This window comes from Protopterus annectens, chromosome 8.part0, assembly GCF_019279795.1.
Source record: "Protopterus annectens isolate FY-2018-M chromosome 8.part0, PAN1.0, whole genome shotgun sequence".
Taxonomy (NCBI): Eukaryota; Metazoa; Chordata; order Ceratodontiformes; family Protopteridae; genus Protopterus; species Protopterus annectens.
Window position 1 is genome coordinate 1,915,981,786 of NC_056741.1, and position 14,354 is coordinate 1,915,996,139.

The 14,354-nt window shown below is 43.0% G+C and overlaps 1 protein-coding gene across 1 annotated transcript in view; it reads left to right on the forward strand.

Moving 5' to 3' along the window:
• Positions 1-10,996, forward strand: part of BBS2 (Bardet-Biedl syndrome 2) — a 1,992,563-nt gene extending 1,981,567 nt beyond the window's left edge. Inside the window, exon 17 of the mRNA XM_044079541.1 lies at positions 10,377-10,996. Within this exon, the coding sequence (XP_043935476.1) occupies positions 10,377-10,489 (113 nt within the window). The 3' untranslated portion in view covers positions 10,490-10,996. The remainder of the gene's footprint in view (positions 1-10,376) is intronic.
• The last annotated feature ends 3,358 nt before the right edge of the window (positions 10,997-14,354 follow it).

A 14,354-nucleotide genomic window follows, 5' to 3' on the forward strand; every position in this document is an offset into this window, starting at 1 on the left:
GTGTTTGGACTCAGTATTGTCACAGCCTAGAGACAATCATAACCTTGATTCCCTCCTACAACAGGAGTTTCGATGGTGGTCACTGGCCTGTCACCACAACAAGGGACAGCCTTTCACCTTACCTACAGCCAGGCAGACAATAACAACGGATGCATCGGATTACACGTGGGGAGCACATATGGCAGGAAAATGTATTCAGCGCACGTGGCCCAAGGAACAACTGCATCTTCACATCAATCAAAAAGAGATGCTAGCTGTACAAAATGCCCTGACAGCCTTCAAGGACCTAATACATCCGGGACAATTATTAATAAGGACGGACAATACCACAGTTATATGGTACATAAACAAGCAAGGGGGCACACATTCCTACCCCCTATGCAGACAAGCCATGACTTTGTGGAACACAGCACTGACTTACCAGGTACATCTGCAAGCACAATTCCTGCCAGGAACTAAGAATACACTGGCAGACGAACTAAGAAGAAATCTCATGGAAACTTACGAATGGAAGCTAAATCCACAATGTGATAACAAGGGAATGGGGACGCCCAGACATAGATCTATTTGCTTCCCCTCACAATTGCCAATTACAGAAATTTTGCACAAGGACTTATCACTCTCAAGCATGGAAACTGGATGCTCTATCTTTCAACTGGAAAAATCTGACAGTCTATGCCTTCCCTCCGATGCCCCTTCTCACCAAGGTGCTTCTAAAAGTCAGACGAGAGGCCAAAAATGATCCTGATTGCACCAGACTGGCCACGCCAGCACTGGTACCCAATCCTAAAGATTTTGTCCCAAGGCTCACCTTGGCCTCTACCTCAAATCCCTCATCTTCTGACACAGCAAAACAATCAGATTCTACACAGTAAACTCAGAACCTTAAACCTGGCAGCATGGCAGATAATGTAGCCACTCAGACTGCACCTCTTTCTAAAGCTGTTATGGATGTAATTTTGGAAGCCAGGAGACCCAGCACTAGGAAATCTTATGCGGAAAAATGTAAGAGATTCTGTGCTTGGAACCAGGCACAAGGGCTCGACCCACTCATTCCTAATATGCCTCAGATTTTACAATATCTGACTGAGATGTTGGACAAAGGCCTATCTTTTTCTTCTATTAAAATCCATGCCTCTGCCATTTCAGCTCATTACAATACGGATCCTCCCATTTTTTCACATCCTCTACTATGACAGTATCTCAGAGAGGCAAAGAATATAAGACCCCCCTAGGAGAGCACCAGTACCTACTTGGGACCTCAATTTTGTTTTAGAAAAACTAACACTGCCTCCTTTTGAACCAGCCAGCACAGCTGATCTAAAATTCTTGTCATGGAAAACTGCTCTGCTCCTAACAATTACTTCAGCAAGAAGAGTTTCAGAGTTACAGGCATTGATGGCTGTGGAACCTTTCCTCATTTTTCACCAGGACAGGGTTTCTCTAAGGACGAACCCAACATTCATGCCAAAAGTGGTCTCCAATGTAGCTTTAAACCAAACTATTCATTTGCCTACTTTCTACCCAAATCTCCAGAATAAAGGGGAAAGACCTCTGCATTCTTTAGATATTCACAGGCAGCTACGTTTTTACTTGGACAAAACAAAAGCTTTCAGAAAAACTAAGCAACTGTTTGTAGCACATGCTGCAGGATCACAAGGAAAACCTATTACAAAGCAGACCATCTCCAAATGGATAGGACACTGCATCCGCTTCTGTTATGCACAACATGGCAAATCTGTGCCTAAGGGCATTAGGCCTCATTCTACCAGAGCAGCAGCCACTTCAGCAGCTTTCCTCAGAGGAGTACCAACCAAAGACATATTAGAAGCTGCAACCTGGAGCTCAGTGCACACTTTTACCAAGCACTACCACCTACCTCTCTATTCCAAATCCAGAGCAGGCTTTGCCACTGCAGTTCTGCAGGGCTTGTTAGCCTTGCCAAATTCTACCTAGACCCAGCCATCCTACCTAAGCTTTGGGATTCTACCCAAGTGTAATGACTGCAACAGTGAAACACTATGAACATAGTACAGTTGTGTACCTACCATAAATGTAGATGTTCGAGTGTATTCACTGTTGCAGCCCTGGTTACCCACCCACCATCCCCCTCTTTGCTGAGACTATTCTCTACTTCTCAACTCTATACAACCTATGTGGTGTATTTGCTTTTAGAAGACAAAAATGTATTTAGTAATATATTCATGATTGTTTGGCATATTTTTATCTTTACAGCCTTCATATCTGGGGGCCCTGACATCTGGGGCAAGAAAAACTGAAGAAATTGGCGTCAGTTGCAACTTTTATACCCCTGCACTCTGACGTCAGGAAAGAGGCGACAGCAACTGACACCGGACCAAGACTTTGGAACTCGGGCCAACTACGGGTCACCTGCCAGCAGGATAAACCAAGTGTAATGACTGCAACAGTGAATACACTTAAACATCTACATTTATGGTAGGTACACAACTGTACTTTCTCTTCCCCACTCAAGAGGGCAGGACTCCTCTGCAGAGCAATTGGATTCTGAAGAGGAGTCTGACATATTCCTCTTAGATCCCTTCTCCCTTGGATTATGGCTCTGAGGAGGAAGATAGTATTAGCCCAGACTCTCCCTTTGAAGAACTCTCTTTTGGGATGTTTTTTAAATGGGACTGTTCTCATGTTTCTGATATTCAAAAGAGGTATTATGAGCTCCTCCATTTGGAGTCCTCTAAAGCCTCTGCTGTTTCTCCAGTCTCAGCTGTCTTTTTAGATAACTTTTCAGTTTTTGTGGTCCTGAATTCTCATCTTCCAACCCTTAACAGATTTTGCAAGGTGCCCAGTGAGTGTACGTTTCTCTGCAGTATGTTACCCTTCTGTAGTGTCGATCTCTTCTGACAAACCTAAGCTTTTGTCTTCTACTAAACTACTTCTTTCTGACAAGTACAGTAGAGCTGTGGAATGACTGAGCAAGAAGGTATGTACTGCTGCCACCTTGGCCTTTTGGGTTACTAATTACCTGACTCATATGACCAGATATATTTTAGCCCTTCTTTCTCAGGCTTCTCATGCTATCTCAGACCTTTCTGATTCTGAAGGGAAAGCCTCGGCCCCCTCTTTACTGAGCTGTACTTCTCAAGTAGCTTGTCAGCCTATTAAATGCAGTTATGTTGCAGCTGATGCCTCCTCGAGAGCTGCTACTTTTGGTTCTGTTTTAGGATGTTATGCAGGCTTTGTATTCTGTCTTTACTTGATGATATTAAGGCTAGACTGTTGGATGTTCTTGGTAATATGATCCTTTTTGGTTTTGCGGCTGCTGAGCTTTTTAAGTTTCTGCAGGGTAAAGGTAAGGCCTTGTAGGAATATAAGCATATTTTTGCTTCTCCTATTCCTAAGTTCCAGGGGATTTATTCATCAAAATCTGCTTTTGTTCAAAGGTGGCCTTGCCTTCCTCCCAGAGGTAAGAAGGATTCCAAGTGGGTTCCTCCTACAAAGTCTACTTAGACTTCTGCATTTCAGAAACCAACTTTTAAAGTCAAGCCAGGATCTGTCTGACTGTTTGCTTCCCCTTCTCCTGAGGCAGGTTTCCTTATCTCATCATCTTTTTCTATCCCTTCCCAGTTGGTTAAGGATTATGCAAAACTCTTGGGTTCTGTTCATCATCCTTCGGGGATACTTCATGGTATGGAAATTCCTTTATCCTTTTCTGGGCATCGCTCAACCTCCTCAGCTTCCTTTCTTCCCAGAACTACTTCGGGGCCTTTTGGCACAAGGCACCATTCAAGCTGTGCCACCTTTCCAGGAAGGGAAGGGGTTTTATTCCAGAATGTTCTTGCTCCTAGGAAGGAAGGTACCTGGAGACCTATTCTGTACCTCTCTCAGCTCAGAACCTTTCTAAAGATCACTTCCTTTCAGATGTTATCCCTTCGGACCCTGTTTCCTCTTCTCCTGCAGGCTTTCCTGGTCTCCCTGGATTTCAAGGATGCTTATCTTCACATTCCAATTCATCCCTTTTTCAGGAAGTTGTTGCATTAATGTGTTTCTTCCTTGCATTTTTAGTTATCTGCTTTGCCCTTTGGCCTTTCTACTGCCTCAAGAGTTTTCACCAAGTGCCTCGCTCCTGTGATTGCTTTTTGCAGAATGAGAGGGGTTCAAATCTTTCCTTGTCTGGATGACCTAGTCATTCAGGCTTCCACCACAGGCACGTTGCTTCAGCACCTCCACTATTTTCCCTGACTAATGTGTTACTTGGTTGCAGGCTCCAGACCATCCCTATGTTGGTTTCCCTGCATCCTTCCAAGGCTCTTTCTTAGGTTTCAGTTACAGCCGGGGGGAGAGGGGTCTAAGGCAGGGATCTCAAACTTACAGCCCATTGGTCTCAGACAGTCCTCAAACCAGCATAATTATAGGTGAAGGATGCTACTACACTACAAACCAAGCTGCTTGGACTGTCTTTCTTTTTGAAATTATTGCCCTAAACCCTCAGCTGATTGTACTAGTCATTCTACAGATTCATGGTGATTTGAGTTTGAGACCCTGGGTCTAAGGGCACCTAGGATTCATGTTTTTCACCATTCCTATGCTACCTCTAGCCAGGCTTCATATGAGAAAATAAGGTGGTTCCTAAAGTCATTATGGCTGCAGTACTGTCATCATCTAAATTTTCTAGTCCCTCCTCTTCCATGCCCCAATCTCAAGCTTCAGTGGCAGATTCATCAGCTGGCTGTCAACCCACTACTTCCTTTTCAGTCTCCAGTACCCTCTCAGGAACTTTTCTCAGATACCTCAGACATGGGATGGGAAACCTCTTTTGGTCCCCTTAAGGTCAAGGGTGTCTGGCCCCCTTATTAGAGGTCAGACCACATCAGTATCAAGGGGATTTAAGCGCTCCTTTTCACCTTTCGTACCTTTCATTCCCTTTTTCTGCCAGGGCCTCTCAAAATCTTTGCAGGCAATATGACAATGCTGTAGTATATCAACAAGCAGGAGGGCTTGCAGGCTAGCCCTTTAATTTTTGGGATCTAGCTGTCCAGTATCAAGTGACTCTTCAGGCTGTATACATTACTTCAGAACAAAATATAGTGAGAGACTCTTTGAACAGCTCCTAAACACAGGATCACAAATGGATGTTTCACAGAGGTGTTTCTGGACAGTGTCCATCAGTGGGTTACACCTCAGGTAGATCTTTTTACCTCCCCTCTGAACAGACACCTTCCTCTTTTTTGTTGCAGAGTCCAAAGTCCTCTGGATTTTTCTTGGACACCCTTTTTCTTGGAAGGGGACGTTTATACCTTCTCTACCCTTCCTCCAATTTCAAGGGTCCTGCTCAAGACAGAGCAGGAGTCCCCCAAAATCTTCTGATGACTTCCTTTTAGCCCAGAAAGCATTGGTTCCTTCTTCTTCTGCACTTAGCTAAGGGCAAATCACCACAACTTACCTCAGAGGGTGGACCTATTCACACAAGACAAAGAATCTCTCATCCATCATCACTTGTCCACTATTCAGCTGACACTGTGGGGTATAGGCTTTTGATCCCTTTTAGGCGCCTTTTTTCTAAGGACATGCTTAAGGTTGTGTAGTAGACCAGGCAATCCTGTGTGTCCAAATGAAAGAGATTTTCTGTTTGGTGCCTTGCTCTTAACTAGGATCCACTTTCTGTGAAGATTCCTCTGGTTCTTTTTCATTTGTGTGAATTGCGCCATGCTAGGTTAGCATATTCTTCTGTTAAAGCTCAACTTTCAGCTATTTCTGTTTGTCTGCCATTAACTCCTCTTTTGGCCTCTAGGTTTGAGGTCAAGCAACTTCTTAAAAGTACCTTTCATATCAGGCCTCCGGGGAAGCTTATCCCACCTTTGTGGGACCTTAATTTTATTTTTGAAAGATTGGCTCAGGCTCATCCTGTCCATTACTTCAGCTAAGAGAATGTCTGACCTCCAGGCTCTTATTGCTGTTCCTCATTTTTTTAGTTTTTCATCGGGACAGGGTGTCGGTCTGTATTAACCCTTCTTTTATGCCCAGTATAGTTAATGAATGGTCTGTTAATCAAGTGAGAAAGTTCTTCACACCTTGGATTTCCATAGACAGCTCAGATATTGTTTAGATGAGACTTAGGCCATTCACAAGTGTGAGCAGCTTTTTATTTCCTTTCATCCCAGATCTCTAGATTTGGCTGTTTCTAAGCAACCCATTTGGATTTCTAAGGCCAATTTTGTTACTCTTTTCATGGGAAAAGCCATTCTGCCTCTATAAAGGCTCATTATACCAGGGCTTTGGCTTCCTTTGGTGCTTTTTTTCAAAGATTTGGAGGTCAATTCCATCCCTGAGGCTGCTACTTGGACCTCTGTCCACATCTTTACTAAACATTACAAATTGGATGTTTCCAGAGTAAGAGCTGCCTTTGTCAGGGCTATTCTGCATGGGTTTCTTGAGGACTCTTCTGGGTCTTCCTCCTCCCAGGTTTCCTCTTGAACATTTTATACTTTCTGTTTAGTAAAGAATACTGCAGCAGTTGTATGGAAGGACATACTACAGTTGTGTAAAACATTAGGGTCTACTTCACGTTATCGAATTTTGAAAATGTCGAATGGCAATAATATTGTAAATGCCGTACATCGGGAGTGTTGTTGCTGGATCGTGGTACAGTGATCAGGAAATTTGCCCTTTCCTCACTGAAGTGCGATTTTTATATATATATATATATATATATATATATATATATATATATATATATATATTCATAGGTAGGTACTAGGCTATCGGCCCTAGGGCCCATACAAGCCTAGCCAAAAAATGTACCCTGGCTTTCGCCACCCAAGAAATTTATTTTCCTGTGCCCCTGTCGAGCAGAGCCACAGAAGTGATCCCCGGGGTGAATTTCCCATTTCCCATCCAGTCATCAAGATTTTTCTTGAAGAATGCTAATGAGCTCTGTTTGACATAGATAGGTAGTCTGTTCCAGAGTATGGGAAGTCTCTGGGACAGGAATCTATCCCTCCAGCATGTTCTGTTTATTGTGGTGACAAGGTTTAGGTCCCTAGAGCGTGTAGCTCAGAGGGAGAAAGTAGCGGATTCCAAATCTGACATCAGACCAGTGACAAGTGGAGTACCAACGGGTTCAGTTCTGGGTCCTCTCCTGTTTGGTATCTACTTCTCTGAAGTGCAGGCCAACACAGGTCGTATTTGGCTAACAAAGTTTGCAGATGACTGCAAACTAGGAGCCATAATCAAAACTCCTAATGATGTGGACAAACTACAAAAGGGCCTCACTGAGACAGATACCTGGTGTCAAAGCCATGGCCTGAAGCTCAATGCCAAAAAGTGTATTGTCATCCCCTTTGGTAAAAACTCTGTACCCATGAACTACCACATAGCTGGTAGTCTACTTAATGCCGAAAATGTGATGAGACCTTGGGACACAGGTGGACAGAAGTCTCTCCTTTGATAATCACATCGCCACAGTGGTCAGGAAATCCTTCTACGTGGCTCATCTCATCACAAAAGGATTCTCATCCAGAAAAAGAGGTCATTGTTCCCCTCTACTCATCACTCATTAGACCCATTATAGAGTACAATGCCCCTTTTGGTATGTACCTCACAAGACATCTATGACAACTGGAAAGACCACAGAAATACCTCACAAAGAGGATTACTGGCCTCAAACAGATGCCCTATGCAGACCATCTAAAAAAAACTACAGCTTTACTCCATCGCATATCACCTACGCATGATGTACAACATCTATAAAATCATAAGACTTTGGTATAGCGGCTGGGCATTGGGCTACACTTGGCAGGGAATCCCTGTAGTAAAGAATACTGCAACAGTGAAGAGAAGCACATCCACTGTTATGGTAAGATTTTATACAACTGTACTTTTTTGGGAAGTAAGGAAAAGGCAACTTCATTTTACATTAAATGTGATTAGAGTGAACAGTTTTGTGTAATGCTTTGTTTTTATATGCTGGTATGAAGGGAATTATTTGCTGGGAAAATTTTTACTCAGAGTACACATCATTTACATCAATTTTAGTGTAGGGGATTATACACTAGTGTTTTAGATCAGTAATATTTTCAGAGCTGGAAATTTCTTATGTCAAGACTTATTACTGTTTTCTAACATTCTTTTTACTTCAATCACTCACTCACACACACGTACACATACACTCACGCTCACACACATGCTCACAAATGCTCACTCACTTTGACTCACTGACACTCGCACACACACACTCACTCATTCACTCTCACATTCCCCCTCTACTCCACTCCCACACCCTACAAATGTGGGTGCCAACACTCACAGACACAGAAACACACTCTCCTACTCATGCAGTTGCGTGCACGCCCCTCACACACACACATTTGCACACAGATATGCACTCATGCGCGCACACACACACACACACACACACACACACACACTAGCACAAATGCTTATGCACAGACTCGCACACACATATACACACACACACACACACACACACACACACACGCATGCACAACCACACACTGACACATGCATACACTTGCATGTGAGCACATGTACACACACACACGCATGCACACTCACTCCACATACACACACACGCACTCACACTTTCACACCCTCACACACATGCTGACATGCTCACATACACTGTCTCACATTCACAAACTCAACCACACAAACACACACGCAAAACCTCGTATGCATGCACACACACACTTGCATTCACACATCCTGACACACCCCATCATCCACTCGAACACACACACACTCAGAGAGAGATCCACTCTCACACATACATGCATGCACACAGTCACACAGACACCGTCATGCACTCTCTTACTTGCACACACCCACCTGCACTCGCATACACCCACACACCCCCTCATGCACTTAAACACACATACACACACAAACACTTGCGTGCTCGCACACTCATATGCAGCACACTCTCTCAAACTCTCACACACACACACACACACACACACACACACTTGCTCACAAACTTGCACTCAAACACATATTTTCACGCTTTCACACACACACTCATACTCATGCACATCCCATCATGCACGCGCACACACACATTCCACAAACGCTCAGTCACGCGCGCACACATGAACACACACCCTTAGACACCACTCGTGCACACACAAATGCAGTTACACACCCTCACAAGCACACACACTTGCACACTCACTTACCCACATTTACACACACTGTTGCTCGTGCACACGCACTCACTACACATATACACTCACATACGTTCCACATCCCTCATGCACTTGCACACAAATGCACACTCACATACACATCCCCTCACATGCACACACATTTGTATGCACACACACACACACACACACACACACACACACACACACACACACACACACACTTACTTGCACAGGCTCGCACACTGTCACACGTGTGTGCAGCCATGTGCACACACACACACACACACACACACACACAGTCTCCCCCTCCACATGCACACAAACCCCCTTACAAATGCACACACACACTCATAGATACACAAATTCACATGCTGATAGACTCACGCTCACACTCGCACACGGTGTCAAGCACCCTCACGTACTTGCACACAGATGCACTCTCACATGCACACCTCCTCATGCACGTACTTATACACATGCATGCACACCCCCTCATGCTCATACACACACACACACACACATTTCACAAATGCTCGCACATGCTTACACACACACACACACACACACACACACACACACACACACACACACACACACGGACACACAAGCACGGAGTTACATGCGCACTTACACTTGCACACACAGGCACCCACACTAACTCTCCCCCTCCGCGCGTGCACACACACACACACACACACAGGCTTGGTCGCATCCACACCACCCAACTCCCCCCCCCCCACGCACATGCTGCAACACACACATTCATCCCCCACCCCTCATCCTGCATACACACACTTACCTATGATGCATAGAGACAGGTCTTGCCGGGAGCAATGTATGTGAGAAACTTGAACATATTTTTCTTCCTCCTGGTTTGGTAGCCATTTCATATGCTGTTGGCTTCACACTTTAGCACTTTCAAAATGCTGTGTGATGCGTGGTGGAGTACTGTTTTGAAAAGTAAGAAATGCAGAACCGGAGATGTTTCTTAAACCTATTGTTGTCTGACATTTGTAGCTTTTATGATACAAAAAAAGTGGATACGCTTAATCACATACAGTAACTAAATGTTCTACATCCTTTTACTCGTCTTTTAGAAAAATAATACTGAAAACTAGTTATGTTAATTGTTTTTTACCTATAAATCCTTATTGTAACTTTATTCAAAAGAAATACTAGATTGTAGTATCTGCACTTTTTAATTGCATAATATATATATTATTTATTTTTTTACAGTGGGAAAACCAAAGACACAAGTAATTACTGCTTGTAGAGATGCCATTCGGAATAACAATTTAAATGCTTTCTTCAAGATTATTAGAGCTGGTACTGCTTCATCATCATCGTAAGGACAATGGAAAAAAATTACAATGTGATACTTCTGAATATGGAAATAGACTGTACCCAGACTCTTCTACAATATGTACCAATGTTTTCATCATCTAATATATGTACACACAAAATTGTCCATTACAGAGTAAACACTAATTGGAACTACATCATGTCTACTTCAGTACATACAGCAAATAAATATCTGCCAGCCATATGTACAGATATAGCATATTGATTGTAATATACAATATATTTGTAATTATAATTTTTTAAATGCATTTAATACTTAATGTAGTAATTGTGACCAGTGGATCTAACCTACCTGCCTCAGGGAAGTAGATGGAAAATTTGTTTTTTTTTTGTTTTATATTGCTGCAATTTATATGGCATTAACAATCAATGAAACACACTGTGCAGTGTTCCAACATGACAGCATGCAAGTTTGACCTTTTTTAACCAAAGCCATTAAATCACATTGTGTGTGCAACATGGATGTATTTGCTTTAAAAGAAAAATTGTAATGAGCTTCCATTGTTTTTGTCACATAGTATACTTATGTTAATTAACATTCACTCCATTATTATATAAGTTGCACAGCTCCTGGCTTCCCTTTAATTTCACATCTCCTTCATGAACATGTTTCTGCATATATTTCCCCATAAATTTAGTTTTTATGAAATTTGTTCTTTACCTTTTTTAAATATCTAAATATCCAGTTTTTACATTCTTTACCATATAAAATATTTCTGTTACTTTGGGTTTACTTCAGTTCCCATTTCCTGTTACTAGGGTCTCCTGCCAAGGATAGCTGTACATCCAGCCAGTATACCAAAGCCTCTAACTTGTACCAGCATTCTACATCAGTTGTATACTCCCTGCATCAATATAGTGCATAAAGGTGACATCTGCATGCTCCAGACTCAGAAATGAAGTGCCCCAGAATTATATCCACTGCAGGAGAAAGAACATGTACATCTGGGGAAAAGGAGATGTCCATGGAGAAAGGCAAAGACCTGTTTGCCAGTAAGATGTTCTCAACAGAAAAAGGAAGAAATGGGACAGGAAGGACTGAATATTGCAACAGTGATATGGAAGGACGTCTACTGTCATGGCAAGATTTTTACACAACTGTATTATCTCCTACCTTATTAATATTACAGTATTCATAATCAATGAGAGAGTGCAAAAGCTGCTGTAAGGAATGGGAGAAGGAAGGCAAAGAGGACCCCTCCACAAATCCATCAAGGATAGCTTTGGAAAAACTCACTCTGGATCTAGAAATGGCAATCAACTTGTAATGTTTAGAAAAATATGCACAGAATACCAAGTAGCAGTTTCAATGATGTAATTAGTGTCCAAACCTTTGAATACAGCCCCAGAGGAGACCACTACCCTGGTAGAATGAGCCCAAACAGAAGCAGAGAATGCCTCTTACCATGAATGGAATATCAAAAGAAAATGACTTTCTAATTCCAGAAGGTAGTTTTCTTACAAACTGCCAAACCCACTGTCCTGGCATGAAAAGAAAAATTTGATTTGTTTATGGCCTTGGTCTTGTCTAAATACCTGAGCTGAGATCCAGGGTGCATAGAACCTTCTCACTAGTGGGTTGCAAAGGAAAAAAAGAAGTAACCTAGATAGATTGATGGAGACAACTTACTGACCACCTTGGGCATAAAAGGATTAGTATGGAGACACCCTATCCATATGAAAAATCAATAAAGGGGAAACTGCCATTAAGGCTTGGAGTTCAGAAACTCTCCTGGTGTAGGTGAGGGAAACCAGTAAAATATTCTTCCAGGTGCAATATTGCAAAGCAGCAGCAGTCTCAAAAGGAGCCTGAATCAATTTCTTAAGAACAAAATTAAGGTCCCAACATGGAGGGCTAAGGTTTCTTGGGGGCCTGATGTGGAGGACACCTTTCAGGAATTTTTTAACCTCAAAATGAGAGGCCAGTGGTGGATTCAAAGGCAGACAGGACAGAGTGCACTGAAAGGTGAGCTATGACAAAAGAAAATGCTGAGCTAGTATGGAGAAGTTCTCATAAGAGAGAGCCCAAGCCCCCACACACTGAAAAGGGATCCTGGTGAAGCTTAAGACACCAAATAAATCTCTTTCATTTGGACATATGATTTTCTGGTATTAGGTATCCTGGCCTCCTGCAGGACTCTAATTACATCTTCAGAAAACTGATGTTGAAAGGGAAATAAAACTCTATCACCGAATGTGTCAGTTGGGTGGCGCAGTGCTGCAGAAGTTAACATTGTCACCTCACAGCAAGAGGTTCTCCATTTCAATTCTCGGCTGGGATGCCTCCTGTGCACAGTCTGTATGTCCTCCCTGCATTCATGTGGGTTTCCTCCAGGTATTCCGGTTTCTTCCCACATTCCAAAGACATGCGTCTGCAATGTTTCTCCCCGGGCCTACACTGAAAAATAAGCTCTGTCCTAGTAGGACTTTGCCAGTCAACAAATATTAAATAAATAAAATAAATAAATTGAAGTGTGAACAGATGATGGAGAAGACCCCTTGTCTTGTGTGAGAAGATATCCATTTGGTGAGATAACTTGTGATGATTACCCCTGACCAGATGATAGACTAGGAAAACAGTGCTGTCTGGGCCAAAAGGGAGTCATCAATAAAATTCTTGGAGAGTCCTGTGATCTTGTGTAGGACCCTGGGAAGAAGAGGAAAATCATAAAGGAACATCCCCTTCAAGGAAAGTGTGTCTCTAGCTTCCAAGCCGTAGGACTTGGGTTCTGGAACATAACTGAGGAAGCTATCTGTTAAGAGGGGAGGCAAAAAGATCCATTTGAGTAATATCCTACTGTTGAATAATGTCCAGAAACACTTTTCTATGAAGCAGCCATTCATGAGGTCATACCTTAGATCTGCTAAGGGAGTCTGCCACCATGTTTTGTTGGGAATGAATGTAAACCACCTGAAGAAAAACCTGCAGTTAGCATATTAGCACTTCAGACCTGGGAACCTAGCAAAGATAAGACCTTGTGCCCCCTGCTTGTTGATGTACCACATGACTGTTGTGCTGTCTGTATAGACCCTTAAAGAGTCTGGGGACCAAACAGAGTGGAAGGTTTGGAGAGCAAGGTTAAGTGCCCACATCTATATTGATGTGAGTCAGTCAATGATGAGGAGGCCAGAGACCCCAAACCATCATACTGCTGGAGGCAGCCCCCCACCTCTGATCAAATGTGTCTGTAAACAGCACCTGAGAGGAAGCAGGAGACTGGAAAGGGACATCTAGGGTAAGGTATTGTGTGCTTAATCCTCAAATTAAGCTCAAGTTTGAAACAAGGGAGTCATGGGTAACAATGCTGAAACCACACCATCCGCAGGTAACACTGAAACTTCCTCATATGAAGCTTGACAAAAGAGAGGATGGGAATGATTGAGGCGATGAACCCCAGAGCCCTCAAACATTCCCTGGTAGGTATGAGAGGAATAATTAAGGACTGGAAGTAGGTTGTTGGAGAGAGAGAGCCTTGGGAGCAGGCAGAGAGGACAGCATTAGAACAATTTGGATCTTGCAACCCAGAAAAATGTGATCCGGGTGGGGGAAGGAAAGACTTCTGGAGATTGATTGTGAAACCCAGAAGGGTTGCCAGACATCCCTATTTGAGCAGGACTGTCCCAGGATCAGCAGCCTGATCCCGAGCCTTGCACTGCTGGTTAAATTCCTGGTGAAACATCCTCCGTTTTTTTTATTGGCCCATATGCCAGTATACGAGCCAATCAAAAAATCACAAAGCAGAGACACTTCTGTTTAATGTGAAACTGCCTGATGTTCCACATTGAACAGAAGAGGCTTCACTGTGTGACTTTTTGATTGGCTTGTATACCGGCATAGGGGCCAATCAAAAT